At 52.9% G+C, this 25715-nt stretch overlaps 13 protein-coding genes across 13 annotated transcripts; 5 read left to right on the top strand and 8 right to left on the bottom strand.

Annotated features, from left to right (window-relative positions):
- Nucleotides 1–41: 41 nt before the first annotated feature.
- Nucleotides 42–1363, top strand: AUEXF2481DRAFT_28093 (uncharacterized protein; the record flags this gene model as incomplete). The annotated part of the gene is made up of 4 exons (XM_013489881.1): nucleotides 42–62; nucleotides 116–208; nucleotides 273–953; nucleotides 1004–1363. The coding sequence occupies 4 exons, from the start codon at nucleotides 42–44 to the stop codon at nucleotides 1361–1363; spliced, it is 1155 nt and encodes a 384-aa protein (XP_013345335.1).
- Nucleotides 1012–2360, bottom strand: AUEXF2481DRAFT_38374 (uncharacterized protein). Its single transcript, XM_013489958.1, has 2 exons — nucleotides 2231–2360; nucleotides 1012–2173 (listed from the first exon to the last, which is right to left on the bottom strand). The coding sequence occupies exons 1-2, from the start codon at nucleotides 2279–2281 to the stop codon at nucleotides 1463–1465; spliced, it is 762 nt and encodes a 253-aa protein (XP_013345412.1). The 5' UTR covers nucleotides 2282–2360; the 3' UTR covers nucleotides 1012–1462.
- Nucleotides 2361–2662: 302 nt separating this feature from the next.
- Nucleotides 2663–4198, bottom strand: AUEXF2481DRAFT_38373 (uncharacterized protein). The gene is made up of 4 exons (XM_013489957.1): nucleotides 3924–4198; nucleotides 3600–3867; nucleotides 3274–3549; nucleotides 2663–3216 (listed from the first exon to the last, which is right to left on the bottom strand). The coding sequence occupies exons 1-4, from the start codon at nucleotides 4148–4150 to the stop codon at nucleotides 2875–2877; spliced, it is 1113 nt and encodes a 370-aa protein (XP_013345411.1). The 5' UTR covers nucleotides 4151–4198; the 3' UTR covers nucleotides 2663–2874.
- Nucleotides 4199–4630: 432 nt separating this feature from the next.
- AUEXF2481DRAFT_46522 (uncharacterized protein) lies at nucleotides 4631–6689 on the top strand (the record flags this gene model as incomplete). Its single annotated transcript, XM_013490000.1, has 3 exons — nucleotides 4631–4698; nucleotides 4749–4893; nucleotides 4944–6689. The coding sequence occupies 3 exons, from the start codon at nucleotides 4631–4633 to the stop codon at nucleotides 6687–6689; spliced, it is 1959 nt and encodes a 652-aa protein (XP_013345454.1).
- An 832-nt stretch (nucleotides 6690–7521) lies between these two features.
- On the top strand, nucleotides 7522–9305 carry AUEXF2481DRAFT_3648 (uncharacterized protein; the record flags this gene model as incomplete). The annotated part of the gene is made up of 2 exons (XM_013489797.1): nucleotides 7522–9214; nucleotides 9265–9305. 2 exons carry the CDS (start codon nucleotides 7522–7524, stop codon nucleotides 9303–9305), a joined length of 1734 nt encoding a protein of 577 aa, XP_013345251.1.
- Nucleotides 9306–10130: 825 nt separating this feature from the next.
- On the bottom strand, nucleotides 10131–11679 carry AUEXF2481DRAFT_3647 (uncharacterized protein; the record flags this gene model as incomplete). Its single annotated transcript, XM_013489796.1, has 4 exons — nucleotides 10131–10886; nucleotides 11000–11104; nucleotides 11199–11491; nucleotides 11544–11679. 4 exons carry the CDS (start codon nucleotides 11677–11679, stop codon nucleotides 10131–10133), a joined length of 1290 nt encoding a protein of 429 aa, XP_013345250.1.
- Nucleotides 11680–12164: 485 nt separating this feature from the next.
- AUEXF2481DRAFT_621696 (uncharacterized protein) lies at nucleotides 12165–13771 on the bottom strand. Its single transcript, XM_013490140.1, has 2 exons — nucleotides 13591–13771; nucleotides 12165–13533 (listed from the first exon to the last, which is right to left on the bottom strand). Exons 1-2 carry the CDS (start codon nucleotides 13643–13645, stop codon nucleotides 12650–12652), a joined length of 939 nt encoding a protein of 312 aa, XP_013345594.1. The 5' UTR covers nucleotides 13646–13771; the 3' UTR covers nucleotides 12165–12649.
- Nucleotides 13772–14034: 263 nt separating this feature from the next.
- On the top strand, nucleotides 14035–14806 carry AUEXF2481DRAFT_621937 (uncharacterized protein). Its single transcript, XM_013490139.1, has 2 exons — nucleotides 14035–14199; nucleotides 14257–14806. Exons 1-2 carry the CDS (start codon nucleotides 14140–14142, stop codon nucleotides 14653–14655), a joined length of 459 nt encoding a protein of 152 aa, XP_013345593.1. The 5' UTR covers nucleotides 14035–14139; the 3' UTR covers nucleotides 14656–14806.
- AUEXF2481DRAFT_621821 (glycosyltransferase family 2 protein) lies at nucleotides 14732–16350 on the bottom strand. Its single transcript, XM_013490138.1, has 2 exons — nucleotides 15481–16350; nucleotides 14732–15427 (listed from the first exon to the last, which is right to left on the bottom strand). Exons 1-2 carry the CDS (start codon nucleotides 16000–16002, stop codon nucleotides 15080–15082), a joined length of 870 nt encoding a protein of 289 aa, XP_013345592.1. The 5' UTR covers nucleotides 16003–16350; the 3' UTR covers nucleotides 14732–15079.
- AUEXF2481DRAFT_621940 (uncharacterized protein) lies at nucleotides 16151–16915 on the top strand. The gene is made up of 2 exons (XM_013490137.1): nucleotides 16151–16736; nucleotides 16818–16915. Exon 1 carries the CDS (start codon nucleotides 16299–16301, stop codon nucleotides 16689–16691), a length of 393 nt encoding a protein of 130 aa, XP_013345591.1. The 5' UTR covers nucleotides 16151–16298; the 3' UTR covers nucleotides 16692–16736; nucleotides 16818–16915.
- On the bottom strand, nucleotides 16797–18923 carry AUEXF2481DRAFT_46520 (uncharacterized protein; the record flags this gene model as incomplete). The annotated part of the gene is made up of 10 exons (XM_013489999.1): nucleotides 16797–16901; nucleotides 16955–17071; nucleotides 17125–17248; nucleotides 17362–17599; nucleotides 17649–17847; nucleotides 17904–17982; nucleotides 18035–18145; nucleotides 18325–18419; nucleotides 18478–18575; nucleotides 18623–18923. The coding sequence occupies 10 exons, from the start codon at nucleotides 18921–18923 to the stop codon at nucleotides 16797–16799; spliced, it is 1467 nt and encodes a 488-aa protein (XP_013345453.1).
- A 944-nt stretch (nucleotides 18924–19867) lies between these two features.
- Nucleotides 19868–21084, bottom strand: AUEXF2481DRAFT_38364 (uncharacterized protein). The gene is made up of 2 exons (XM_013489956.1): nucleotides 20623–21084; nucleotides 19868–20565 (listed from the first exon to the last, which is right to left on the bottom strand). The coding sequence occupies exons 1-2, from the start codon at nucleotides 21068–21070 to the stop codon at nucleotides 20042–20044; spliced, it is 972 nt and encodes a 323-aa protein (XP_013345410.1). The 5' UTR covers nucleotides 21071–21084; the 3' UTR covers nucleotides 19868–20041.
- Nucleotides 21085–21389: 305 nt separating this feature from the next.
- AUEXF2481DRAFT_38363 (uncharacterized protein) lies at nucleotides 21390–25667 on the bottom strand. Its single transcript, XM_013489955.1, has 3 exons — nucleotides 24932–25667; nucleotides 21644–24875; nucleotides 21390–21594 (listed from the first exon to the last, which is right to left on the bottom strand). The coding sequence occupies exons 1-3, from the start codon at nucleotides 25168–25170 to the stop codon at nucleotides 21589–21591; spliced, it is 3477 nt and encodes a 1158-aa protein (XP_013345409.1). The 5' UTR covers nucleotides 25171–25667; the 3' UTR covers nucleotides 21390–21588.
- Between the last annotated feature and the right edge of the window lie 48 nt (nucleotides 25668–25715).

Below are 25715 nucleotides of genomic sequence, written 5' to 3'. Positions count from 1 at the left end.
GTCTCGCCGCGGAACCTGCTGCAGAGCTGCTTACGTTCAGGATGAGCAACAAATTGTGGGAGGTCAGATAGCTGTCCCGCGTCGAGTCTTGTTTGTGCCAACTCGTTATGTACAGGTTGACCCCGAAACCAAGAGCAAGCTCGTAGATATTCAGAAGACCAATGAGAACAACCGCTGCGTCGACTGCGGCGCTCCCAGTCCGCAATGGGTATGCGCCTGCTCGCTCTCTCTCTCTCTCTTTGTAGTACCCTGGTTGCTAACCAGTGGACAAGGCGTCTCCCAAGTTCGGCATCTTCTTCTGTCTGTCTTGTTCCGGTACTCATCGCTCCCTTGGCGTCCATATCTCCTTTGTACGATCAATCACCATGGACTCTTTCAAGGTCCAGGAAGTCGAGCGCATGTCTCAAGGCGGCAACAAGCCCTGGAAACAATTCTTCGACGCTCACGAATCAAACACCTTGCAAGGCCGCACTTTCGATGACTGCACGATCCAGGAACGTTACGATAGTGGGGCCGGTGAAGAGTGGAAGGAGCGCATGACTGCAAAAGTGGAGGGCAAGGAATATGTTCCAGGTACAAAGAGCAGTGGCACGCCTGCTCGCGCAAAGCCTGCCACCTCGACCTCAACAAGCAGGAGTCAGACTCCTCTCGGTGCCTTCTCCACTGCTCCCCCGTCTCAGAAGACTCAGAACGAGGCCTACTTCGCTCGTATGGGTGCCGAGAATGCCCATAGGCCCGACACGCTCCCTCCTAATCAGGGCGGAAAGTTTGCCGGATTCGGTAGTGAACCAATGCCCTCATCCTCCTCGAAATCAACATCGATCCCCGGTGTCGATGACTTCCAGAAAGACCCTGTTGCTGCCCTTACAAAAGGCTTCGGCTGGTTGAGCAGCACTGTGACCAAACAGGCAAAGACTGGTTATGATGGATGGGTCAAGCCCAACATGCAGAAGGTTTGTTGTGAAGAGGCATTCGCACCAGTCCAATACTAACGATGTGGCAGCTGGCGGAGGCCGATCTTGCTACGCAAGCACGCATGACAGCAGCGCAACTAGGCCAGGGTATCCAGACAAGCACAAAAGCAGCTGCTGAAAACTTCAACCGCTTCGTTGAAGGTGATGAGAGACTGGCTCCAAAGGGAGCTAAGGGTCCGGCCGCGGACAAGCGAGACTTCTGGGATAGTTTTGGCGAACCTCCTCAAGGACCCGCAAACGACAAGAAAGACTTCTGGGACGACTTCGCTGCCGCTGGTGAAACAGCCACTCTGAAGAAAGAGGCTTCATCTAGTATTGGAACGAGCGCCATGAAGAAGCCTACGAGTTCACAGCAAAAGTCGGGTGATGATACATGGGGCGACTGGTAAATATAGGCAATTGAGAGAATTTTGGTAGAAGTGAAAAATTGCATTTTCATGCTTGGAACAAATACATGGTATCAAGATTAGAGCCCTTTTCAGACTCCTCTATAACGCGCCCAGCTCCTTGAGCTTTGAGATCATGCCGTCAACATCGTCGACCTTGCCACCTCCCTGTCTCGGCGGAGGCTCGGTGACCTTGACAGTCTTGAGCCGCTTGGTGAGGTCAATGCCGTAGTCTTCCATGGTCTTCTTGACGAGCGGCTTCTTCTTGGCCTTCATGATGTTTGGCAGACTGGCGTAGCGCGGCTCGTTCAATCGCAAGTCGGTGGTGATGATCATGGGCAGCTTGGCACGCAATGTTTCGACACCACCGTCGACCTCCCGAGTAACAGTACAAGTGTCTCCGTCAATCTCGACCTTGGAAGCCGATGTAGCCTGGGCCCAGCCTAGGAGTCCAGCAAGCATCTGGCCGGTCTGGTTGGCGTCATCGTCAATGCTTTGCTTGCCCAGGATGACAAGGTTGCGGTTCTCGTCCTCGACAACCTTCTTCAGGATTTTGGCGACGCTCAAGGGTTCCAGCTCGGTCTTCTCCTCGACGACATGGAGTGCACGGTCGGCGCCCATGGCCATGGCGGTACGCAGAATATCCTGTGACTTTGTGGGACCGGCGGAAAAGGCAAGGATGTCCTCGACGGGGGCCTTGCGCTCGCGCATACGGACAGCCTCTTCGATCGAGAGCTCGTCAAAGGGGTTCATGCTGTGCTTGACGCCCGTGGTCTCGACGGCCGTCTGGGCCTTGTTGACTCGAGGCTTGACCTGTAGATTATGTGTCAATCACAATGTACTCGACGGCTTGTAAACGAGCAGACTGACGGCATAGTCAATCACGCGCTTGACGGGCACGAGGATTCGTAGGCCTGACATGTTGTTGTCATGGAAAGTGGTGCGAAATAAACTTGGGCGAAGCAGACAAGAGCGGCGTCACAACTTTGGCACCTCGGCCTCGGCTTCCACCTGTGCTTTCACAATTCATGAGGGGTGCCGAATCTGAGCTTTGACGCCATGTGCACTCCAGGAGCAAGCCCGATTGACAGCTAACTTACCACCTCACAGGCTACACGTATAGAAGAGCCCCTTGATGCTGTCCAAGACATTACGTTGATTGGTTTGTTTGTTCATAGTCCGTTACGAGGCACGTTACACAGAGAATGAGAACATGGAACACCAAGGATTAAGTCATGATCGCTTTTCTTTCGTCATACTAATACATATTCGATGGTCGTGAGTTAACCATGCAAAATAGAGAGGGAAGGGCAGGGCAGGGCAGGGCATATAAATGTCATGTAGAAAATCATATCTTTTTGCGCAACCGGCTTCAACAATTGCTCGCAGGTAACTTGATAGCGCACCTAGGTCATGCTGCGATTTGTACGGCCGCCGAATGCTTGTGCTTCTTGTCGTGCTTCAGAGGGACTGACTCTCAAGAGTGCGCGCCTCGTTGTGCTTCATAAATTCAATTACTCGGCGACGGCAGCTGTGGCGTTGGCAGAACCCTCGGCAGTCGAGGGGTTGCCGTCAGTCTCGGCCTCTCCCTCGATGGGGGCGTTGGGGTCCTCGTCCTCCTTTCCGGGGCTGTCGATGGCGACCTTGACGGCGATCTCACGACCCTCAATCTCCTTGCCGTTCATGTCGGAGCAAGCCTTCTGCTGGAGCTCCTCGGACTCGAGAGTGACGAAACCGAAGCCGCGACCCTTGCGGGGCTCGTTGCGGGCTTGAAGCTTGCGGACCATGAAGCGGGGGATGGGACGAAGAGCGATCTTGGCTGAGGTAGGCTTGTACTCGGCGAAGATTTCGAGGAGCTGTCGACTGGGTTAGCAGACCGATCACGCGACACACTTTGATGTTGAAAAGCTCACCTTCTCCTCGCGAAGGTCGTATGGGAGGTTAGCAACCATGACCTTGGTCTTGGAGGGAACGCCATCTTCGGGAGGACCACGCTGCTTGCGAGGGCGAAGGGCATCAGTCTTGCCAGTCTTGTTGGGGTTGACGGTCATGGTGTCCTTGTCGCCAGGGGCAGCAGAGAGAGCCTCGTTAGTGGTCTCGGTCAGAGGGAGTACCTGACCAGGGACGTTGACAGGTCCGTCGGTAGCCTCTGCGGATGCCTCGGTGGCTTGACCCTCGGCGTTGCGACCCTGAGCTCGTCAGTACTTGGTTCATCTGCTTGCTTTGCATCATAACTTACGCGACCACGGCCAGAACGGCCACCACGACCGCGGCCACGACCACGACCGCGAGTAGAACTGCGGCGGCGAGCGGGCTCGGCGGTCTCGTTACCCTCCTGGGCAGGCTCGGGCTTGCGGGCAAGCTGAACGGAGACCTTGCGGTCGAGGATGGTCTTGCCGTTCAACTCGCTGATGGCGCGTTCGGCCTCAGAGGGAGTCGAGACGTCAACGAAGGCGTAGCCGACAGGACGTGTGGTGCGGGGGTTGGTGGGGATGGAAGTGGTCTCACTGCAGCCAGAATCAGCAGCCGAAGCTTGTAGTGGAGATGGCGACACGGCACTTACACAAGGTAATCCTTGAAGAAGTCCTTCAACTCTCCCTCGGTGGTCGCATATGCGAGGTTTCCAATGTAGAGTCTTCTACCCTCGGCGGCGCTGGCGATGACGGCCTCGTTCTGGGAAGCGTTGATAGGCTTGTCGCCGCCGGCTCCGACTGAAGCACCCTCGGCGGTAGAGGTGGGCTCACTGATGGTAGTGTTTGCCATTTGGGCGGTGGCAGCTTCGACGGACATTATGACGTTGGTAGTTGGATGACGCTGGAGCTGTGAGGTCTGGGGAGGTTGATTCGATTGTCGAGACCGCCGTTTGTGGTGGAAATTGGCTTGACGAGGGAGAGTTCTGGGTAGCTAGGTGCCCGATTCGTGGTTTTGGGGATGAGAGGTGCGTGGAAAGTTTGTCACTTCGCTTGGGAGGTAGGTGGTGTTAATGGAGGTGTTGTTGTTCTTGTGACTGCCGCTTTGGCCTGACTTCTTGCTGGCAGAACTTCGGCAGTCACGAATGCCTGTGCGGCGGCTCCATGCCAGAAGGGTCTATCCTTGCTTGGCTGGCGTATCTGGGACTGGGACAAAGTCGCCTCCGATCAATACGAAATACCATATTTCACATTCGTCGCTGCTTGTTCTTCTCTTTGACATTCATTGCTTGTCTCTATTCTCTCAAATACCCTCTGACTGCTTGTGGCTTGCTCACTGACGAAGTTCTGTATCTACTGCATGACACTACTTCAGAACGGTGTCTCCGGGCATCATGCTTCGCCCGCTGGACAAACTCCCGTAAAAAGGTGATTGTCAACGACACACCTCCTTGAAAGACCTGCTCTGACTAGTGCAGGCAAACTGCTGCCAAACCCCGCTCTGCATTGATCCTTTATGGCTCGGAGACAGGGAATGCTCAAGATGTCGCTCAAGAGATTGCTCGTTTGACTGAACGTCTGCGTTTTGATACAACTGTCATAGATCTTGACTCGATAGAACTTGTGCGTGCTGTTCTCGTATCTTTAGCTGTGTATTTTCTGACCTTTGACAGCGTGATTTGCTCAAGCATACCATCATCATTGTAGCTATATCGACTACGGGACAAGGCGAATTTCCACAAAATGCCCGTTCATTTTGGAAGGTGTTGCTGAGCAGTCAGCTTCGACCTGGTGTCCTGCGGCGTGTCAATTTCACCACCTTTGGTCTCGGTGACAGTTCGTATCCACAATACAATGTCGCCCACCGCATGCTACACAATCGTATGCTTCAGCTGGGTGCTCAGCTATTCTGCCCAAAAGGGGAAGGCAACGAACAGCATCCAGAGGGCCACAATGGCGAGTTTCGCGCCTGGATCGTGGATCTGAAGCAAGGACTTCTGCAGAAATTTCCCTTGCCTGTTGGACAGGACATCATTGCCGAAGACGTTTTCCTGGAACCTAGGTGGTGCTTACGAGTCTCTCCCGACAGTAATGCTACGCATGCCAAAGTGGAATCCCTACCTGAAGCCCTTACTCTGGACACGCCTCCAGCGGACGATATCTTGCCGATCAGAGACAGCATTCTCGCTAACCTATTGTCAAACACGCGTTTGACTCCACTCAGTCACGGTCAAGATGTTCGGCTCTTGGATTTCCGCGTGCCTCCAGATGTCGACTATGGCCCTGGCGCCGTTGCCGTTGTGTATCCGAAGAACTTCCCAAAGGATGTGAACCAGTTCATTGAAACGATGGGCTGGCAGTCCATGGCCGATAAGCCTTTGGAGTTAGTACCTACAGCGGAGGTCGCTGATCTGGCCTCCTATCCCCCCTCACCTCTCAGATATCTCAGGCAAAACAAGAAGCAATTTACCATGCGCGAGCTGCTGACGAACTATCTGGACATATTATCCATACCTCGGAGAACATTCTTTTCTTCGCTGGCTTACTTCACCAAAGAAGGAAACGAAGATGAGGGCTACCAAAAAGAACGCATACTGGAGCTAGCGAATCCTGAGCTGATCGATGAACTGTGGGATTACACGACTCGACCAAAACGAACCATTCTCGAGATCATGCCCGAATTTCCGAGTGTCAAAATTCCTTGGGAATACGCTCTGGATATCATACCAGTCATGCGAGGTCGTCAATTTAGCATCGCAAGCGGAGGAAGCCTGAAACGCCTTGAAGATGGCAATGCTAGAGTGCAATTACTCGTGGCTATCGCAGATCCTCCTAATCCTATCATCAAACTACGCAGACGTTATGGAGTCTGCACCCGATACATTGCAACATTGCAAGCTGGTCAACAATTCAGTCTGACGATTCAACCGGGCTATCTAAATGTGAGCCCAGATGAAGTCCATGCTCCTGTACTCATGATCGGTCCAGGCACTGGTGTTGCTCCCATGCGATCGATGATCTATGAGCGCTTACAATGGGGAAAAGAGAGTGCTTCGAGGCAACCTTGTGTCTTGTTCTTTGGATGCCGCAACGAGGAGGCCGATTATTTCTTCCGCGATGAATGGCAGAACCTTTCCGGTCAAGGCCTCACTGTATTCCCAGCCTTCTCTCGCGAGCAGAACAAGCCAAGAACCTATGTTCAGGATTTGATTCGCAGGCATGCAGATCTTGTTCTCCGATTACTCGAACAAGAGAACAGCAAGGTGTATGTCTGTGGCTCCTCGGGGAACATGCCCAAGGGAGTTCGCGAGGCCTTATCAGACGTGCTTCGAGAACATGGTCAGATGGAGGCCAATAAAGCGAGCGAGTATCTTGATCAGATGGAGAAAGACGGTCGTTACAAGCAAGAGACATGGTAGTATACCGTGTAATCAACGCAGATCGTGACTATAGAATGGGTTACATGATGGGCTGTTGTACCTTGGTTCTTCGGATGTCATGCTAATTTCACAGCATAATCCTTGAACTTGACAATACGTGCCACAATATGTGACGCTGAGTACAGATCTGCGAGATGTTGATTGCCCGAGTACTAGTCTCACATAATGGATACAAATCGCCGACCATGAGCTGCTGAATGCTCATGTCAAGATAGAAATGCTGCAGAGAATGTTGGGTCAGGGTCATCACAGCTGCAAGCATCGCATTTCGGGCTCTAGTTGGGCCGAGGAATGATATCAACAGCGTCATCGCGCATGCAAAGTTGCGCTACTGCCAGATCGGAGATGGCAGATGCAGAGCCTCAAGTAGTGATAAGATGGTTGTTGGACATGGCGCAGTCAGCAATAAGTAGGCTACTGTGGTAAAGGACGACGGTAGATTCAAATCATCGGCACGACCATATTTCTAGGTGTCCAACAGTGCGGCTCCGTTGGTTGAGACCATAAGCGAAAGCGATCCTCGAGCTGGGGGAGCTTCGTGTGCGGATCATGGTGGATTACGTGTAGACTTTCGGGGGGCTGATGGCCCGCGTCCTTATCTGGTTCGAAGGCGCATCAAAAGGCTAGGGATCAAGAAACATGTCTTGCCGTGCTCGAGGACCTCCTTCGTCGACGGATTACCAATCCTGACCCTATTCAACCGCTCTCTGGAACGCGATCCTTGTGGCGACTCTACGTACCCCCGCGTCTCAGCGACTCTCGGCCACAACTAGGAACAGGCACTCTACCACCGCTCGAGGACGACAACACCATGAACAACGACACGGATGCAGTCTTCATTGGCGAAGCCGAGATCAACTCGAAGAATCTCAACATCTCTAGATCGCGGCCAGGGAGTACTCACTCAGGCGAGGAGAACGCAACCATTGCAAGAGGAGGCGTAGATGCGGACATGGCCACAGGCGAGCAGGACCCTCTGCTGCCTCTCGAGTCGCGACAAAGAAGACCGAGCGATGCTGGCTCTGGTCATGAATGGGTTGGAGTAAAGGACTTCGACCATCTCCCATGGTATCGCAGGCCTTCGATCTACTGGGTCCTGGCGCCCTTCTTCGTCATGACGTTGGCATTTGGTGCCATTATATCCCCAAGAATCAATCTTATCCTCAACCTAGTCTGCCGCGAGTACATGTCAGAGCAGCAGACCAAAAACCCTGGCCATACTTTCCTGCCTATCCTATTTGATGGAGAGAATCCTCAGTGTAGATCCCCAGAAGTTCAAGCACGGGTGGCGCAGTTCACCTTATACGGAAACTTGATAGCAGGACTGCTCTCGGCCATCACCAGTCCAAAGCTAGGTGCCCTTTCCGATCGGTTTGGCCGCACAAAGATACTCGCTTTAACAAGTATGGGTATCATTGCAGGAGATGCTTTGATCATCATGGCCGCTACCAAGCCGGAGACTTTCCCTGTCAACTGGATTCTGGTTGGCTATGCCCTCGACGGTCTTTCTGGCTCTTTCATCGCCGCAATGGCTATTGCAAACGCCTATGCTACTGATTGCACTCCTCCCGCACGCCGCAATATCTCGTTTGGCTATCTTCATGGATGTCTCTTTACTGGCATCGCGTTGGGTCCGATACTGGGAGGACTTATCGTCAAGGCTACGGGCAAGATTTTGTCCATCTTCTATGCCTCGCTGGCTGTGCACGCCGCCTTTATTCTCTTCATCGCCTTTTGTGTTCCTGAGTCTCTCTCCAAGCGTCGCCAAGAGGCAGCGCAGGATAAACATCAGGAACACAAGGCTCAAAGGGGCTCTTCGGACTGGATCGATCGAGTCCGAGCAGTCAATATCTTGGAGCCACTCAAGATCCTTTGGCCCACCGGCGAGGGATCTTCTCCCGCGCTCAGACGTAATCTGGTCCTACTTGCTGCAGTGGACACTATCCTGTTTGGTGTCGCAATGGGAAGCATGACCATCATTGTCATCTACGCCCGCTACCAATTCAACTGGGAATCTTTCGAGTCTAGCATCTTTCTGTCAATCGTCAACACTTGCCGAGTGCTGTGTCTTATCGTCGTCCTGCCGCTTGTGACTCGCTATGTCCGCGGCAAAGCGAGCGAAACCAAGCAACGTAGCTCGGGTAGTGATAGCTTTGATCTGGTTGTCGTCCGTGTTGCTGTCTTCTTCGACACTTTGGGATACCTTGGTTATACTCTTGCACGTACTGGCCCGTTGATGATCCTTTCAGGCAGCATAGCAAGCATTGGGGGCATCGGCTCACCAACTCTCCAGTCTGCCCTGACCAAGCATGTACCTCACGAGAAGACCGGCCAGCTACTGGGCGCATCTGGCCTGTTGCACGCCTTGGCCCGAGTCATCGCTCCCACCATTTTTAATGCCATTTATTCGGTGACGGTAGGCAAATTCACGCAGACAGTTTTTGTATGCCTTACCGTTACCTTTGGACTCGCCTTCGTCCTCAGCTTCTTCATCAGGCCACATGGTAAGTTTGTGATACCAAGCAACGTATCGACCCCTGCTAACATACCGTAGTGTACCTCGAAAAGAACGTCCACCTCGACTCAGAGGAGTGATTGTATATGGAAAACTTTCTTGTAGATGCTCCCAGACTCTCAGTATAATGTGATTATTCAAAATTAGATTTCTTAAACCAGATGCGTATAGACGCACCCATCACCACGCGTGTCCTGGTTCTTCTGGCTTGAGCGTAAATTTCTTATCTCTGAGAACGTTCTGCGGAAGAACAGTCAGTAGGTATGCGTAAGCAGGTTGCAGAAGCCGTGAGGGACACGGCTAGTCCCTCGTGCGTGATTTGTTGTCAGGATGAGTATAAGTGTATTCATAATCCATCGAAATCCAGTCCCTGTCAATCGAAGCCGATTAGCCTTCTCGCGACGCAATTCGAGAAGTCTCGATGTTTGGCCAAAAGAGGCTAAAGCTTGTTTGAGTGCTGAGGATGTGACCCTGTCACTGCATCTGGAAAATCGTGGGATGCCAGAAACATGATCGAACCTGTTCTGAATCTTTGCTTGACAGCGTGGTTCAAAATACAATCCGGTGGTCAGGGAGTCAACGCATGATCATGTCCTGGTTTTTGTTTGATGCTTCTGACATATACGTATGTACAGCTACAGAGCCCACGACGAAGGGTAATCGTCTTGGAGCGGGAGATGGCGGAAATCATGGATCGAACGTCCAGAGCTTCCTTCTATGTGTAAATAAATAATGGTTCAAGGACCATGCAAAAGATACCAGTGGGCAGTCCGCCCAAACGCCCGCTGCCTAAAACCCTTGAAAGAGAATAAGGAAAGGATCTGTAGTATGTAAAGTGAAGGAAAGAAAATGTGCGAATGGAGTGCGTGATCGCGTGAGGCGTAGGATTGAGAGGTAGAGAAGCACTAGTCATCGACTGGGTCGGGATTGGTGACCCCTAAAGGTCGCGAGTAGTCTCGTTGGTCTTGCATCGTACCAATGCTCGCACGACTGCCGTTCCTTTCCCAATGCTCCATCAGGGCGGCGGGATTTAGACGTTGATCATAAACGAGCGGGCGGCTGTTGCGTCTGTTATCGCCGTCCGGGCTGGCAGGAATGGGTGCAGTGGACTCGCTGACATGGTATTTGTGAGTCTGGGCCGAGTCGTCGTGGAACTTCTCGGCGTCTGCAGCGTTGCCTATGGATGATAGTAGACCAGTCTTGCTGAGAACGCTGGTGTTACGCTCCATTCTTCTTCGCGCTGATCCGGAGCCCGAACTCGATCGTGGGGACTCTGGGTCTGGCGTCTCGGAACGCTTCCTCCGCCATAGGAAGAAAGCACCTGCTAGGAGAAGAGCGACACCGGCGACAGAACCAACGACGGCACCAGCCACAGTTCCGCCAGAGACGCCCTTCTGTTCTATTTGGCGTTGCGAGTCAGCGCCAGGGTCAACGACGGCAGTACTCGTGACAGTTTGCGTGACGGGGCCTCCTGAGACGGTGACCACGCGGGTGCTAACGAGGGTGGTATGGGAGAGTGAGCTTGTGTCGATGGTGGAGGACTGGCTGCTTGCCACAACAGCTCCTTGAGTCGATGTGATAGAAAAAGAGGTCAATGTTGTGGATGGCGTTGATGATGATGTGGAAGAAGTCCGAGTTGTCGCAGCTGCACTTGAGACTGACTAGGAAACGAAGGTCAGCGCGTGTATTAGAGGAGTGGAAGTAGTGGGTAGGGTCTTGGAAGACAAGCTGCACAACAAGCAAATGAAGATGAAAAGAAACGGGCAAAGCATACAGGTGTGACGAAAGATACAACGACCGAAGCACTCTGCTTTACGGTCACGGTGACAGGTACGATGGTATCGCTCTGCACGGAGGAAGAGGATGAGGAGGTAGATGTCTAAGCAGACGTGGGTTCAGTTGGCATGCAGGGCAGCAAAGGGAACAGTGTTGCGATATGGAGGCACGGTTAAGGAATCCATGTCATGGCTTACCGGTTGCTGTGTGGAGGATCTCGCGGCACTGCTCGTAGAGCCGCTACTTGAGCCCGAACCTTGGGTGCCCGATGGGCTGATGTTGAGCTTGATGTAGCCATAGAGGCCGTTGTCCTTGTCACCACAGCTTTCGTCGGGATAACCGGGACAAGCTTGACTGCACTCGGAAACGTCGAGCTGATCTGCAGGAGCATAGTTGGAGCACCAGCACTGTTGGTACTGAACAATGGCGAAGGCATAGCTGGCGGCGCATGTATCATGGCATGCACCATTGGATTGGTAGATGTCAGTCACTATGTCAAAGTCAGCGGGCATACAGAGCTGCGACGTGGAAGTGAGGCTCACCAGCGCTAAAGTCGGAGCCCGAGTTTTGACTCGAACAGTATGTCTGGCTCAGAGCATGAGCAGATTGCCAGAAGGACGCGAGAGCCAGCGACAGCAGCAAAAGTGGCCGGCTGCGAAGATTGTTTCGACACGACATGACGATAGATGCCAAGACTCAGACAGGTGGGAGTGGAAAGTCGCACTGCAGCGAAGCAGCTTGCAGAAACTCTCGGGTCTTTTGGACGCGCCGGAGCGACGATCGAGCGGGCGCGCAGTGAGAAGGAGAGAAGGAGAGAAGGAGGGAGTTGGAGGTCGTCGACGCTTATCGCAAAATCACAAAGTCGAGTCGTCCTACCACGAGCGGCTTGGGCACATTTCCATCAATTGTCCTTGGCCAGGGGGAGAGCAATAGCAAATGCGACCACGTTACGGCTTTGCAGAGAAGGGACGAGCAAAGCAAAGGTCCTGGGCGCAAGGAGAGGCAGGCTTCAGCTGTGTGAGCGAGGTCGAGAGGGGGAAACGACAGAGAAAGAGCTAGCTAGGACAAACCAAGACTCCAGCAAGTAACGCAAAGCAACCAAGCAGGCAAGCAGGCAAGCAAACGATGGCACAAGACGCACAATGTTATTGCAGCCGTTGGGTAATAGTGTTGACTCGCCTATCCTGCAAGCCTCGAGTCGTCGACAGCGCTAGCCAACGTAGCCAAAGTCTGTCGCCTCTCGTGATTGTGATTTGCGTCGTGCCGTCGATCCTCCACCCGCCCTTGTTTCATGCCGTCAAACAGGTTCGCCATTCTAGATGACCTCGTCATCTTGTGAGACTCGTCCAATCATGCCGTCCACTCTTCTGCCTTGACGCCGACTTGGTGTCCAAGATTCATGTCTGATCTGCCGCCTTTGTGCTCATCCTTCTTTCTGCTTGTCCGCCGTGTCACAGCTTCTTGTGAAGCGTATTCGTCAACTTGCTCATCCGATCGTGCCAAAGCTTCATTTATGCATCAAGAACTCGTGTCTTCCGACGTCGATTCGGCCTGGCCAACTAAATCGCTTCTTCATGCACCAACGATTCAAAGTGACTAGAGTATGTATCCTCTCGACGTTGGAGCACAGACGCTCGCAATCTATCGCCTACAACTTGGCCTTTCCGCCCTTGACTCCCTCTACAGTGGCTCCGCTCAGGAGAAAGTCTGGATACTCCCAAGTAGATCCGGGCCCGCCAGCATTGACCCTCCAGCTGCCTCCGTCTACCACGACCGTCGAGCCATTCACAAAGTTGCCTGCATCCGAGAATACATAAACCGTCGCATCTGCTATGTCCTTGACCGATCCCAGCCGTCCCAGAGGCACCCTCTTTGACGACTTTGCAACACTTTCCGGGTCACTTTTGGCCAATCGTTCCATGCCCTCTGTGCCCCCGATAGGCCCTGGGGCAATGACATTGGAGGTGACGCCCAGCGGTCCATATTCGATGGCAACCGCATTTGACAAGGCATCGACGGCTGCCTTGGCCGCCGAAACATGGGTTTGTAAGGGTAGACCGGTGTAGTGAATTGTGGCCGAAACGAAGATGATTCTTCCTCCGGAGGTAGGGTCTGTTGAGTTGGCAGAGTTTCTCTTTGCGCTTTCGACGAGATAAGGCAGGGTCGCTTTAACAGTATTGTAGCTGCCCAGGACATCAATGTCGATGACCGATTTGAAGGCGTTGGCGCTGAGCTGCGACAGTGGAGCAAGAAAGTTGCCTGCTGCGCCAGCAATCACGAAATCAATGGAGCCCAGTTCTTTGGCAGTCCTATCTGCAGCGTCTTGTAGAGCCTTGGGGTCGCGAACGTCCACGCCGGCAATTGCAAGTACACGAGCGCCAGGACGAGCTGTAGCAATGTCGGCAGCCATACGCTCTGTTTTCTCCTTGTTACGCCCAATGATGGCGGCAGATGCTCCTAGATGAACCAGAGCCCTGGTTTGAGCGCTGCAAATGGAACCAGCACCGCCTGTGCAGAACAAAACCTTGTCCTCTGCGAGAATGAATTAGCATTGCTCGGTCTCTTCACGTGCAGTGAAGCAGAACACACTAAAGATGCCATCCTTCCAAGCGTCACTGAGATATTCTTTCTTCTGTTGTGGCATGTTTACAGTTGGGTCGTACTGGGCGGACAGATATATAGATGGATGGTGCAGGGGAGGGAAGAGAGGTTGGACACAGCGTGCCAAACACAGGGTCGTGTCAGCTCTAGCTGAACGGCACGAGGCTGCCGAGGTAGATGGACATGTTTCAGGGCTAGACCACCTCGGTGCTCGTCTAATGACAGACAGAGCTTGGGAGACGACATGTACGGGGGGATGGAAGGACACAGTGCAGGCTGAGGCTATGAACGGATCATCAGGATGCTCTGCTCAAACTTGGGTATAGACATGTCAGATGTGAAGTCCTGTGTTGCACCTTGAGCACTCGAGCAGCATGCAAACGGACCAAGTGCAGGGACGTTAAAGGTGTGGGGAAACACAAGATCTGACGTATGTGACAATTGCGTGGAGAGACGACAGCACGGGCAGCTGAAACGCAGACAGCGCGACGAGGAGGCGACCTTATACGCAAGACCAACGCAAGACCAGATCTAGACATGCCATCCGCCATTGCCGCCTGCAAATTCGTAGGCACGACGAGCTTGGGGCTCTTCACCGTGAGTCCCGGCTTGCTGTCTGCGCAGACGTCACGCTCCATCGACTGACATATGCAGGGTGTTTCGTACTCGCTGGCCGCTTTGTCCATACCATCCCTGCTGGCTCTCCCTTCGGCAAAGCCTGCACAGCATGTTTTCGTCTCGTTGAAGCAATCCGCCTCGCTCCATCTACGCTCCCTGGCCATCGTCTCATTCTTGTCCTTTAACCTTGCCTACGTACTTTCACCCGCTCGCGCCAGACACCCCTACCTTCTCTGGACTGCTCTGGTCGCCGGCCTGGCCGCCGCCTCAGATCTAGTCCCTACGCAATCGCTCATCGGGGAACAAGACGACGTCAACGGCGAAACAGTCGAGAAAGCTGTCAAGGCTTCGCAGAGAATTGAGCAGGCAAGAGCCACTGTCGGCTTTGCCGGATTTGCGATGGCTGTCATTGGCATATGGGGTGATGGTGCTTGATATGTCATTCGGGATCTGCTCCTAGCAACAATCACATTTTCTTATTGGACTCGTTTTGTCTTTCACGAGCGACGTGGCGTATCGGGATCTGTCTCGAGCATAGCAAATACAGGCTTCTGACTATCTTTGGTTCAGCACAAACAACGTGTGACGGTAGAATTGTTGTAGTTGCTCAATCTGCCAAATATAGACTGAAGCATGTACTTCGAGGTCGTAATAGATTTGATGCTCCTGTAGCCATACGAACAAGCACGAGATCCCGTATAAAGAATCATGCAAGCCGGAGTTTTGCCAACGAGGGATGATAAAGGCGTGCTGTTCGTGGTTCATGGCCCTCTTAGCAATCGACGTCTGGATGGTTTGCAAAGCTGCTTTTGTCTATGATGAATCGATATACACAAAACTCAAAATGATGCGGATGTGTTCAGACGTCTCTACGATAGACACCAACCATCCATGCAGCTCTCAACACGGCCAGTCCCCAAGCCATGCCCAGAGAGTCCCACACAACATTCAGCTTGCTGCCTCCAACTTCTTTCCAGCCAATGGCTACCTCGGCCATGGGAATGCCAGCGCTTTCCGCCAACATGAGCATCTCAACATCGAAGATCCAGCCCTCACTGTGCATGTACGGAATGATATAAGGGAGGGCAGGGCGTGTGAAGAGCTTGAAACCGCACTGGGTGTCCTTGACGGATGATGTAGCCGGAGGTGTGAGAAGACGGAGCAGAAGATGGAAGGAGTGCATGAGGGTGTTCCGCAAAAAGGAGCGCTGTCGCGACGTTAGTGATGCTGTTCAATGTCATGTACTTCGAGTCATCTCACCTTGACAACGGCCTCGCTGCCGACCATGTGCGCTCGACTTCCTACACCAACAGCTCTTCCCTTGTTGTCGGCCACGCGGTCACAGTTCTCCATCAGTTTGCCCAGATCTGAGAAGCGAGAAGCACCATCGGCATCGGCGAAGACTACGTACGCCCCTCTGGCGTGGCGCATGCCATGAGTGACAGCACCGCCCTTGCCTCTATTCTGTTCCAGAGAGATGACACGAATGCTACCATGAGGTATGGTGGTTGGTACTGTTTCGACTTCCGGAGCAGATTTGGAGCGTATCTTGGGACCGGAGTTGGAGGACCACGGGCCAGCAGGCGTAGGGGGTTGTGCGCAAAGTTGGTGAGAGCGAGCAAAGGACAGGGCTGTGTCGACGGTTCCATCGGTAGAACCGTCGGAGATGATGAGAATCTCCCAGCCCTTGAGCTTCTCGTCCGACCGGGTCGGAGCAAAGTCCCGCGGCTGTGGGAAGTTCGATTGCAAGTATTCGACTGCCTCTTCCAGCATACCACTCATCCTTTGCTCTTCATTGTATGCAGGCACAACGACCGTGACCAGGACATCAGCCTGAGTCGGTCGGAATGCATCGCTGATTGCGATTTTGCCGTTGCGAGCTTGTGCTCTAAGAGACACATGCTGGTCGTACCAACACGGCTGTGATTCGGGCTCGCTGATGGATCCGTCGGGCAGGATAGTTGTGTATTTCTTCTCGGACTCGTGCGGCGAGCGAGGGACGGGAGCGACAATGAACAAGCCAAGGTATAACTGAGCTCGGTATCAGACATGTTGTGTATAGTGTGCTCGTTCTGGGAATGTTACCAGTACTGCGAAGGAGAGGACGGACAAGCAAGCAACAGCCAATAACAGCGTTGTCGGCACTCTTTGCACCTGATCAATCAGACCGTATATTTGAGCGCGGGCTGCATCCATTTGTGCGCTACCTCTCAGCTTCTGGTGGATTGGATCAAATGCCTTTTGGCCATCAGATAATCAAGAATCAATATCTCATAAGGAGCCGAGTACGCGTTACCCCTCGAGTCAAGGGGGGAGCTTTGATGCCACATTTCCGATCAACATGGGGCAGACAGCTCCGTCCCCAACTTCTGACCACCATCATGATCTTCCTCTTTGGTCATGCTTGCGAACATAACCTCAGCACCCCGCTTCGGACGACTTCGAATGTCTTGAAAGTAAATAATACATAACTGATTAATTAGTTAGATGATTGAGAGCTCATCCTCGTGTTTTGTGTATTCCCCCCCCACCCCCCCCCCCCCCCCCAAAAAAAAAAGAACAAAACTGACAACAGTCTATGCGGTGAACTTGCTCAGCTTACGAATCTTCTCACCGTAGAGGAAGAAGACAATTGGGACTGGGAACAGGGCCAATGTGAGGAATCCGAGAAGGGACATGGCCTGATAAGATGTCAGCTCCACAATCGCGGTGGCTGGGGTGGTTGATCGCTTACCCAAGGAACACCAAGTCTCTGGAACATGTAGTTGGCGAACATGGGAAATCCGGCTCCAAGCCAGGATCTGAAGAATGTATTCGCAGCGATTGCCGAGTTGGCATTCACCTTGTACACCTGTTGATTGAATAGTCAGCGATTGATCTCGGTAGGAGAGCTCCAAGACTCACGTCAATAATGTAGTTCAAGCCTTGCAAAAAGACGAGCAGTACACCGCCTCCAATGAATGCGCCTGATATCACCTGGGGCACCCAGATAATGCCCGGGTTCGACGTCCACGCAAACCAGAACATGCTGTCCAAAGACGTTAGCATCGTCTTCTTGAAAATCGAGACAGCAGCAGAGCCTGAGACCGAAAGGCCGCAGGTGACTATCGCTTCGTTCTCTCCACAACCTCGCATACGTACCCAATTGGTAACAGCGCACCACCGACAATCATCGGGATCATGCGTTCTTCTGGCACAACATCACCATTTTCCTCCATCTTCCTGGCAAATCTGGTCTTGGTGAAGTAGGCAATGAAGCAGGAACCGAAGGCAACGCCGACGATGATGGCGGCAAAGGGCAGAGCTCCAACACCAGCGTTCCAGCCACGCTCCTGTTGGAAAGCAATTGGGTAGGCTTCAAAGCACAGGTAGAGGAATCCTGATAATCATTAGTCGTGGTACAGGCATACTGGCATCTCTCATCATACCGTAGATGAATCCCATGTAGAGGGTGACAAGGATCAGGATAGGCTCCATGGCAAGCATTTGGAATGGCTTCAACAGATAGCGGTTGGCCAGATCCTTCATGCTGACCTCGTTCTCATCAGCCTTGGCATGAACTGCCCAGTTCTTTGTAGCAAAGCGAATCTTCTTGGCCCTACGTGAGAGCAAGACAGGAGCAAGTGTCTGTAAATGTCAGTACTAGAAGCAACCCCCTTGATACTGTTGAATTTTCTTCTCACCTCAGGAATGACGATGAAACCAATGATTCCGAAGAACATGGCCATTATCAGGGTGATCCAAGCAGTCCATCGCCAGCCGCTATGGGACATTAGCATACAGATCGTAGTCAACTAGCTATGAGAGCTTTTACAGATGACTCATAACAATGAAACCGCCCACAATTGGTCCGGCTACAGGACCAATGAAGGTTGCGGATGCGAAGACAGCAACCGCAATACCTCTGTCGACTGGTCCAAAGATACTAAAGGCGCGAAACTGGTCAGCGGAGTTCTCAAGAAGGTGGACATGAGACAGCGGGCTGTTCAGCGGGTACAGCAGATTAGATGGTAATGAAGTCCGAAATGTTTCATCCCATGGTAAGGAAGTGAACGATTCCAAACTTGATCACATCGAAGCTGTCCACCGATTGGGGGTTCTTACTCTGCAAGCAGACCTCCTATAATCCCCAAGGGTGCGGATGCTGCAAATCCACCGAGAAATCTGCAAATGAAAATCGTTTGGAGGTTCTGGGCAACCTGGAATTCGAGACAGGTTAGCTGAGATCGTATAGACGGGTGTTTAGATTGGACCAACCGCGACAGGGATCTGGAAGATCGCGAATGTGAAGAAGCCTATGAACAGGGGCAGCTTGCGACCGTAGAGCTCCGAGAATGGACTCCAGACAATGGGACCTGAGTTGTCAGAACCAAGACTTCTACAACAGCCGTAGGTGACTTACCAAATGCGAAGCCAAGAACGAACAGAGAGGTTCCGAGAATCATAACCTCACTACTCACGCCGAAGACCTGGGAGGTAACAGTGGTAGCCGTGCTAAAGACGGACGAAGCAAAGGTGACGGAGAAAGTCATTAAGCCAGCAACAATGGTGATCATCCACTTCTTCCAGGCGGGAAAGTTCATTGGGTTTCCTGGGTCATCCTCACCGTCCCAATCAACCAGATTCGGGTCATTTCCCTCGTCCCCATCGTCGTCCGTCTCATTCTTCTCATCCAGTTTGCCATTGGTGCGATCTCTTTGCATCTCGACATCGGCCTCGGAGCTCAGGTTTCCCTCGTTGAAACCTGCCGTGAGGCCTGCTGGAGGACCGGCCTTGAGCTTCTTTTTATCAGTCTTCTCATCGTTTCCCTTGGATCCGCTAGGGCCTGAGATGCTCGATCTGGTTGAATGGGCGGTAGTGGTTCCAGAAATGCTAGCGGCTCTGCTTTGGTGTTGTGCTTGCTGTTCAGTGTAGAAGGGTGTGTGGTGACCTGCGGAGAGTAGACCGTCCGGAGCGTAAGTCTGACGACCACTGGCTGTTCTGATTATGCCGTCTCCAGGATTCTCAGCCATTGCAACTGAGTCAAGAATCTGTGGTCGATAATTGGAGAACAGAGTATACAGATTCGTACATGTGAGCTGGGCACCTTAACCTATTTGATCAAAGCCTACAGCTCCGGGTCCTTCGGGATGATACAGATTCCTACCTAAATTTCTCTCGACTCGTAATGATGGAGGTCAAGGATGACGCCATGTATCCAAACGCTATCGCCTTTTGACGATGGTCATGGTAGAGCAAATAGGGACGCGCCGTTAGACTAGCTTGCCCTCGGAGCATTTCTTGTACTGGATGACCATATGTGCTCAGGATCCTGATGATCACGAAAACAGTGTATCAATATCGTGTGCTCCAGCAGGCGCGAAATTTGGAAGACGTCTTGAAACGAAAATGGGTACTAGTTCCGTGTTGACAGCCCGACCTGAGAAGACTGCAATGGTAAGCAAATGTGCATCGACAGTTCTCAACCGTAGAATTGTAGAAACCAGTCCCGTTCCAAGATTGGAGCACAAAAGGAATTGGGCAGAGCCTCAAAACAGCGTCAGTGTGGCTTGCGTCCTCAAACGGGAACGCCCAAACTTAAAGACCAAATCCTCCGACCATCAAGATGTTGAGCGTACAATTTGCATACGATCTGCCGTGCCGGGTCCAGACAATCAAGACAACTCTGGCAACAGGCGTAGAAATCCAAGATCTTGTCCAAGAGTATATCTGAAATAAGCCGTGTTCGATGATGCTTGAATTGGAATATAAAAGTACAAGTTTGGTATACATAAATTGATAGTTTGTCGATGCCTGGGAGAAACACATTCCCCAATGACGCTCAGGTTTGGACAGCGACCGGTGCAGGCTCTGGAACCGGTTGCTTCATGGCCTTAGACTCGCGCTCCACCATGGAAGCCTCCTTGGTAGGGTCGGAGAAGGTAATTTCTCCACTGGCAACCTCAGAGTCATGAATCATGTCGAGATTTCGAAGATTCTTCCTCATGTAGCTGACGACACTCGCAACAGCGGCAGCATCGGCGTTCTCATCACCACCAAAGACGTTTCTCCAAACAGCAGAAGCTAGGACGGCGTCTCCCTTGGCCAGGCCCTCGTCGTAAGCAGCAAGCACGCCGCGCCATTGCACAAAGAGATCTTTCAGGTACTTATTGCGCGTACTACGAGCGGAGATATTGTGCAGGGCTGCCATGCGGTCCTCGGCGGCATAGAAGTAGTGGTCGAGCAAGTTCTGATGCCAATGGTGGGCATGTTCTTGAGGAAACATCCTCAAGCGTACAGTAACGAGATACATGTGCAGGAAGGTAATTTGACCCCAGGTGCTGAATGTCGGGGGCAGACCGAGCTCTGTTGAATCCGATCAGTCGGTCGTCTTGTGCAAATGCTGGGACAAGAGAGTCATACCTTCATACCACCAGCCCGAGCCAACACCGAGGTCCTCGCCCTTCGCGGACCTCAAGGGCTCTTCGCCTTCGGCAACCGTGGGCATACTGTATTCTCCGGCGCGAGCACATGCACGAAACAGGTCCTCGGTTGCGCCGTAGGCGACGTAGGGTTCCGTGGCCGCCTTCATCTGCTTCTGTGCTCGCATGCGCTGTGCGAGTTTCTGCATGGCCGACGCGTCCGTGGCGTCCTGGCTGTTTCCTGCTTCGAAGCGACTGACAGTCGTCGCAAAAGTACGGCCCAAGAATTGGCCCCGGGTGGAGAGGCGATTGTGCACGATTCGACCCTGCGATGCGTGTGTCAGAGTCTGCCTGATCTGATGCGGCCGAGGCAGCCTTACGGTAATCTGTCGGGGAGGGGTCTGTCTCAATGCGCGGACGCAGCCATTGCAGATGCTGTTAGAAGCCATGTTGGGATGTCGTGGTGGTTGTACAAGTGCTGTCAAATTAAAAGACCGACAACACAAGCAGCTTCCATGCGCAAACGCAGCTCTAGCCTCTGGAATCCGTCTTGCATGACATCACCATATTTTCTAACATGTGCCATGAGCAAAGCATCGTCTGTTCGGAATACTTCGCCTTTCTAGGTTCTCATTCATTCGCATCGAAAATAAGCAGAGGTATTCGCGCCCAAGTGAAGAAGACTGCGGTCATGGAGCACCTAAGTCAGGAACTCGCATCGCAGCCCGCGAGCGTCACGCATAAGGTAAATAGCTGCAAATGTGAAAAGCATCTCCTAGAGTAGAAAGACAATATGCATAATGAATGAGGCTCGTCACTAGCTATGTTCAAGACCCGGTCGCCATCGCTTTTCCGCCCAAACACTGACGCCCCCTCCTAATTTTCGTACAGCGAAGCTTACTTGGTTTCTATTTTGTCAAACAGCCAGCGCTTGACAAGAACAAATCGTCTTAGATCAATCATCGAATCATCTCTGTCTCTCATCAGTACGTATTCGTCACAAATGAGGCAGCTTTACTCACACGTCCTCTGCGTTGCCCACCGCCACCAACCTGGCCTTGCTGTGGAGGATAGTAACCCACAGGATACTGATATGCACCAGTGCCCACGTTAGGACTGAAGCCAGGTGGGGCGTAGCCGTTTTGCGGGTGTGCGCCAGGAGCTGCGATTGGTGAGCCATTGAGGCTTCCTCTTCCATAGGGGTCCATCATCTGAGGACCCGCAGATCCGAAACCATTCATCGGAGGGTAAAATCCGCCGGGACGTTGGGCCGCGGCGTGCTGTTGAGCGAGCATGGCCTGTTGGTACTGGATTTGCTGAGGCGTGACCGGAGAGATGTTTGACATCGCCGGGCTGTGGGTGTAGGCTGGAGTCATCATGCCTGAATTACCATATGGATCGAACGCATTGGAATCTATGCTGGCAGTCCTTTGCAGAGCTGGACCCATCATATGTTCAAGCGGTTGTTGGGGCACCATACCTCCGTACCCTTGACGACCATAGACACCTTGGTTGTCGAGATGTGTCATATGACCGTTGGCGCCAGGGCCTCGAGAAGAGGATCTAGTTTGACTAGCATCACGGCTGGCTGATGCACCGCCATGACGGGTCGAAAGACCAACCTCATCCATCAATCTCTTGTAGCCTTGCTGTGGTTGTGCCTTGAGGCGAAGCAATACATTACGAACGTTTTCCAAGACCTCTGGACGCATCTTCTCATCCAGGAAGGGAGTCGTGAGCACTTTGAAGATGAACGTCGCTCCACAAGCCGAATCACTGAGGACGTCTTGGAGAACAGCGTCATTGGGTGAGAAGAACAATGCACGAAGAACTGCTTCGCGAGCATCTGCTTCACTTCTCTGGTTGATGATCTTGAGCACAGTCAGGTATGCGACCTTGTGTGTGCACAAATGAACCAAATGCGGGATGAGCCTCGGAGCGAGCACAGATCGGCGGCGCGGGAAAGTGCAAGTATCCAGGAACCAGGTCAAAAGCAAAGCGCCGTTAGTGTTGGTTGCAAGCTGTACACTATGAAGTGCAATAGCAGAAGCCAACATTCTTTGTTGGTCTCTCGAAGCAAAGTGGCTCTCAAGACAAGCTCTCATGGCGCGAGCACCAAATCTACCCTGAGCGACCTCCCAGAGTCTCTGAAGCATAGCGTCAAATATGAAATCATTGTTTGGGGCCTGGAAACGCAGACAGCACTGGATAACGTAGTTACCATATTGGTCCAAGAAAAGCGCCAGTGTGTAAGGTCGCAATGCGTCAACGATCAAGTTGATCTGCGTAGGTGTCTTGGCCACGTCGATGATCTTCTGCGCAGCCCAAGTGCCGTTCTTATGGACACCAATCTCAGCAAGATGAGGAGCAATCTCGCGTAACATAGCCTCCTTGACCGGTTCCGAGCAGTACTCGAACAACTTCTGTACAACCGTGTTGCCTAGATAGTCGGAAGCAAGTTCGGCAATCTCGGGTAGCATCTCCATAGCGATGCTCTCGATCTCAGCAGGAGAGCAGCTGTTGTTGTCAATGCGCTTTCTGATCTCACGCAGGCGTGGAGCATCGTGGACACGATTAGGGCTCGGCTCTGGAACACTGGGAAGCTCAGAATGGTAAAGGTCATAGCTGATGGCTTGCTCGACGTTGGCGTTGATCCGTGTCTGCTCCTCTTTGTTTGCGCCCAGTTCCTGGATGATACCGTAGATCTCACTGCGCATATCACGAAGGTTTGGTGTGAGCAGGGCCGCAGCCGCAGTCTCTGCATTGATGTTGATTGGCTTGAGACCAGCTGAATCACCTGCGCTGCCAATCTGGGTATCGCGAGCGAAAGGATCCGGACTTGGAGAGTGGAAGGAGCCTGGCGCGCCGGGAGTGACAGTGTTGCTGGGAACCTTTGCGTAGCCAATGCGTATAGGACCAGCGCCAGGGAATATTTCCTTCATGTGAAGCTGAGACTTCGCTTGTATTGCGCTCTCCAAGGTCTCGTAGTTCACAAAGCCACAACTTTTGTGGGTGAGCACTCTGGTGGATTCTATAGAGCCGAAGTTGCCAAATATGACGTTCAGCGAGGATACGGTGGTCGAGGGCGGGATGTTACCGAGCCAGAGAGCACGTGTCGGGTTCTCGAGAAGAGTTTCGTCAGAGACATCAAGCATCGGCTTCTGGTCCAGGTGCATCTGCTGCACAGCATCGGTCAGGCCGCTGTAGTCAAGACCCTCAAGCTCTTGGAAGTCGGACGCGGAGATACTGTTGTCCAGACGCGAAGGGGTGGGGATGTAGTTGCGAAGCAATCTAGACGAAGGAGAGTCGAGTACGCCTGCAGTCCTGGCACGAGGCCTACTGGCACTGGCCAAGTTGGTAAAGGCCTGAACCTCAAGGTTGTGTTGGCGGACAGCCTCTTGCACAGCCAGAGCCTGTGCAGCAGTGATGTCTGCACCAGAGGGGATGCCGTATATGCTCCCATAGGCGTCGTAGTCGTCCTCGTCGTCGTCAGCGTACTTTTCCTTTGCATTCACTGAGTAAGATCTGAAGCGATTTGCATTTCTGTTATAAGCATTCAGAGCAGCGAGGTCGGCGATGGTCGGACCAGGGATACCTGTCTGGCCAGCACCGATCATGTGAGAGTGATGCGGTCTTCCAGGTTGGGGCGTGTCGACAAGACCGAGATAATCCAGGGTCTTCACATCGTTGTCATTGAACGAGTCGCGCGAAGAGTACACCGGGGAGGAGGGCGCGTCGGATGAGCGGATGCTCTGAAGCGTAGAAGCCCTTTCTCGACCAGAAGTCCATCCGTTAGAAAAGTACGGTGGTCCAAAACCGCCGGGGGTATTGTTGAGAAGAGCGGGTCGCTGGGGCATAGAACCCGCTCTCAGACGAGAGAGAAGCGACTTCTGGGAGGGGTTGATCGCGGAGGCTGTGGCTGTATTCGACTCTGGAAGTGTACCAATGGTAGCCTGGAGAGGGCTAGTGGAGGGTGTTGGACGTGAGGTCTTGGGCAATAGCGAGGGCTGAGACGACTGATTCCCAAGAGTACCAACAGGGGGGAATCGAGAGGGTACTGTACCCGCTCGCATGCGGCGACCGGCAGCAGGGGCAGCGGAGAAGTCGGTGGCGGACTGGTCGAAGTCTGGAAAGCTGTCGCTACTCGGCGATTCTGGGATTATCTCGCGTAGAGGGGTGGAGTGACCACTGCCTGAAGTAGGAGGGCCCCAGATTTGAGGACTTACACCCTCTTGAGCTTGGATCTCTCGTGCTCTTCGCGCCTGTGTCAGCCACTGCAACTTCCGTCTAGGAACATGGAGGGGACATACCTTTTGCTGAACAGACGACTACCATATTCTTTGGAAGGAGATCCAGCTCCAGATCGATTTACCAGACCAATGGCACCCGCGGTAGCCAAGCTGTTACCTAGAGGGTATCTCAAGCCCGAGCCAGAAGGAGCCTCGTTGGGTGAATTGGCTGTTGTGGACGAGGCGGAGCGGGACTGGAAGTTGACTTGTGGCAGGTTGTCAAGATTGATCTTGTGCTCGGGGCGCGTGGAGTGGGCCATGACGATGTGCACACAGCGATGTTTTGCGGCGACGGACTGGTTTACCAGAAACCGAGGGGCAACGAAGCGTCCAGACTAGCTGGCTGTTGCTGGTGTTCGTTACGTGAGGCTCTGTAGACTCGAGGCAGCCGATCAAGTGGGCGAGTTTGGAGAATCGAGAGCGGTGATGAGGACAGCGTGTCAGGACGTTGGATGGGAGAGCTCTGGCTCCTATGATAGAGGGCAAAGATGCGGCAGTGGATCTAGAGGTTAGGACAGAGTGGGAAGCAATGATGCGAGCGCTGATGAGAAAGGTATGAACGAAGGTCGTCAGGGGAATTAACGAGCCAAGAAAACGGGTGACGGCGTGGTAAAGCCGCCACGAGGAGAGGATGAAGACGAGGGGACGGCGTCGGGTGGATGCTATGCGGATGCAAATGCAGATGCAGATGGCCTTGATGCAGGAGAGAGCACAAAGAATATGTACTGAGAAATGAAGGGGTCGAAGAAGCAGCAGCTCGGAGGCTGGAGCGTGGAGATGGATGTCAGAGTTACCAGCTTTTGTC

Source organism: Aureobasidium subglaciale, assembly GCF_000721755.1.
Source record: "Aureobasidium subglaciale EXF-2481 unplaced genomic scaffold scaffold_6, whole genome shotgun sequence".
In the NCBI taxonomy this organism is placed as follows: domain Eukaryota; kingdom Fungi; phylum Ascomycota; class Dothideomycetes; order Dothideales; family Saccotheciaceae; genus Aureobasidium; species Aureobasidium subglaciale.
The sequence above is the reverse complement of the archived record's forward strand: the minus strand, read 5'-3'. Positions and strand labels throughout refer to the sequence as shown.

What these genes read in the sequence shown, in the direction of transcription:
- AUEXF2481DRAFT_621821 (XM_013490138.1), bottom strand. Translation starts at nt 16,002, where the DNA reads ATGAGTGGTATGCTGGAAGAGGCAGTCGAATACTTGCAATCGAACTTC. An exon ending in GCAGCGAGGCCGTTGTCAAG is followed by an intron (nt 15,428 to 15,480) that starts GTGAGATGACTC and finishes ACGTCGCGACAG; the next exon opens with CGCTCCTTTTTGCGGAACAC.
- AUEXF2481DRAFT_621696 (XM_013490140.1), bottom strand. Translation starts at nt 13,645, where the DNA reads ATGCCACAACAGAAGAAAGAATATCTCAGTGACGCTTGGAAGGATGGC. An exon ending in TTGGAAGGATGGCATCTTTA is followed by an intron (nt 13,534 to 13,590) that starts GTGTGTTCTGCT and finishes TCATTCTCGCAG; the next exon opens with AGGACAAGGTTTTGTTCTGC.
- AUEXF2481DRAFT_621940 (XM_013490137.1), top strand. Translation starts at nt 16,299, where the DNA reads ATGTTACCAGTACTGCGAAGGAGAGGACGGACAAGCAAGCAACAGCCA.
- AUEXF2481DRAFT_38364 (XM_013489956.1), bottom strand. Translation starts at nt 21,070, where the DNA reads ATGGCTTCTAACAGCATCTGCAATGGCTGCGTCCGCGCATTGAGACAG. An exon ending in CTCGGGCTGGTGGTATGAAG is followed by an intron (nt 20,566 to 20,622) that starts GTATGACTCTCT and finishes CGGATTCAACAG; the next exon opens with AGCTCGGTCTGCCCCCGACA.
- AUEXF2481DRAFT_38363 (XM_013489955.1), bottom strand. Translation starts at nt 25,170, where the DNA reads ATGGCCCACTCCACGCGCCCCGAGCACAAGATCAATCTTGACAACCTG. An exon ending in AGTCGTCTGTTCAGCAAAAG is followed by an intron (nt 24,876 to 24,931) that starts GTATGTCCCCTC and finishes ACAGGCGCGAAG; the next exon opens with AGCACGAGAGATCCAAGCTC.
- AUEXF2481DRAFT_38374 (XM_013489958.1), bottom strand. Translation starts at nt 2,281, where the DNA reads ATGTCAGGCCTACGAATCCTCGTGCCCGTCAAGCGCGTGATTGACTAT. An exon ending in AGCGCGTGATTGACTATGCC is followed by an intron (nt 2,174 to 2,230) that starts GTCAGTCTGCTC and finishes CATAATCTACAG; the next exon opens with GTCAAGCCTCGAGTCAACAA.
- AUEXF2481DRAFT_38373 (XM_013489957.1), bottom strand. Translation starts at nt 4,150, where the DNA reads ATGTCCGTCGAAGCTGCCACCGCCCAAATGGCAAACACTACCATCAGT. An exon ending in GCCGTTCTGGCCGTGGTCGC is followed by an intron (nt 3,550 to 3,599) that starts GTAAGTTATGAT and finishes TGACGAGCTCAG; the next exon opens with GGTCGCAACGCCGAGGGTCA. An exon ending in ACGACCTTCGCGAGGAGAAG is followed by an intron (nt 3,217 to 3,273) that starts GTGAGCTTTTCA and finishes CCCAGTCGACAG; the next exon opens with CTCCTCGAAATCTTCGCCGA.
- AUEXF2481DRAFT_621937 (XM_013490139.1), top strand. Translation starts at nt 14,140, where the DNA reads ATGCCATCCGCCATTGCCGCCTGCAAATTCGTAGGCACGACGAGCTTG. An exon ending in CGAGCTTGGGGCTCTTCACC is followed by an intron (nt 14,200 to 14,256) that starts GTGAGTCCCGGC and finishes TGACATATGCAG; the next exon opens with GGTGTTTCGTACTCGCTGGC.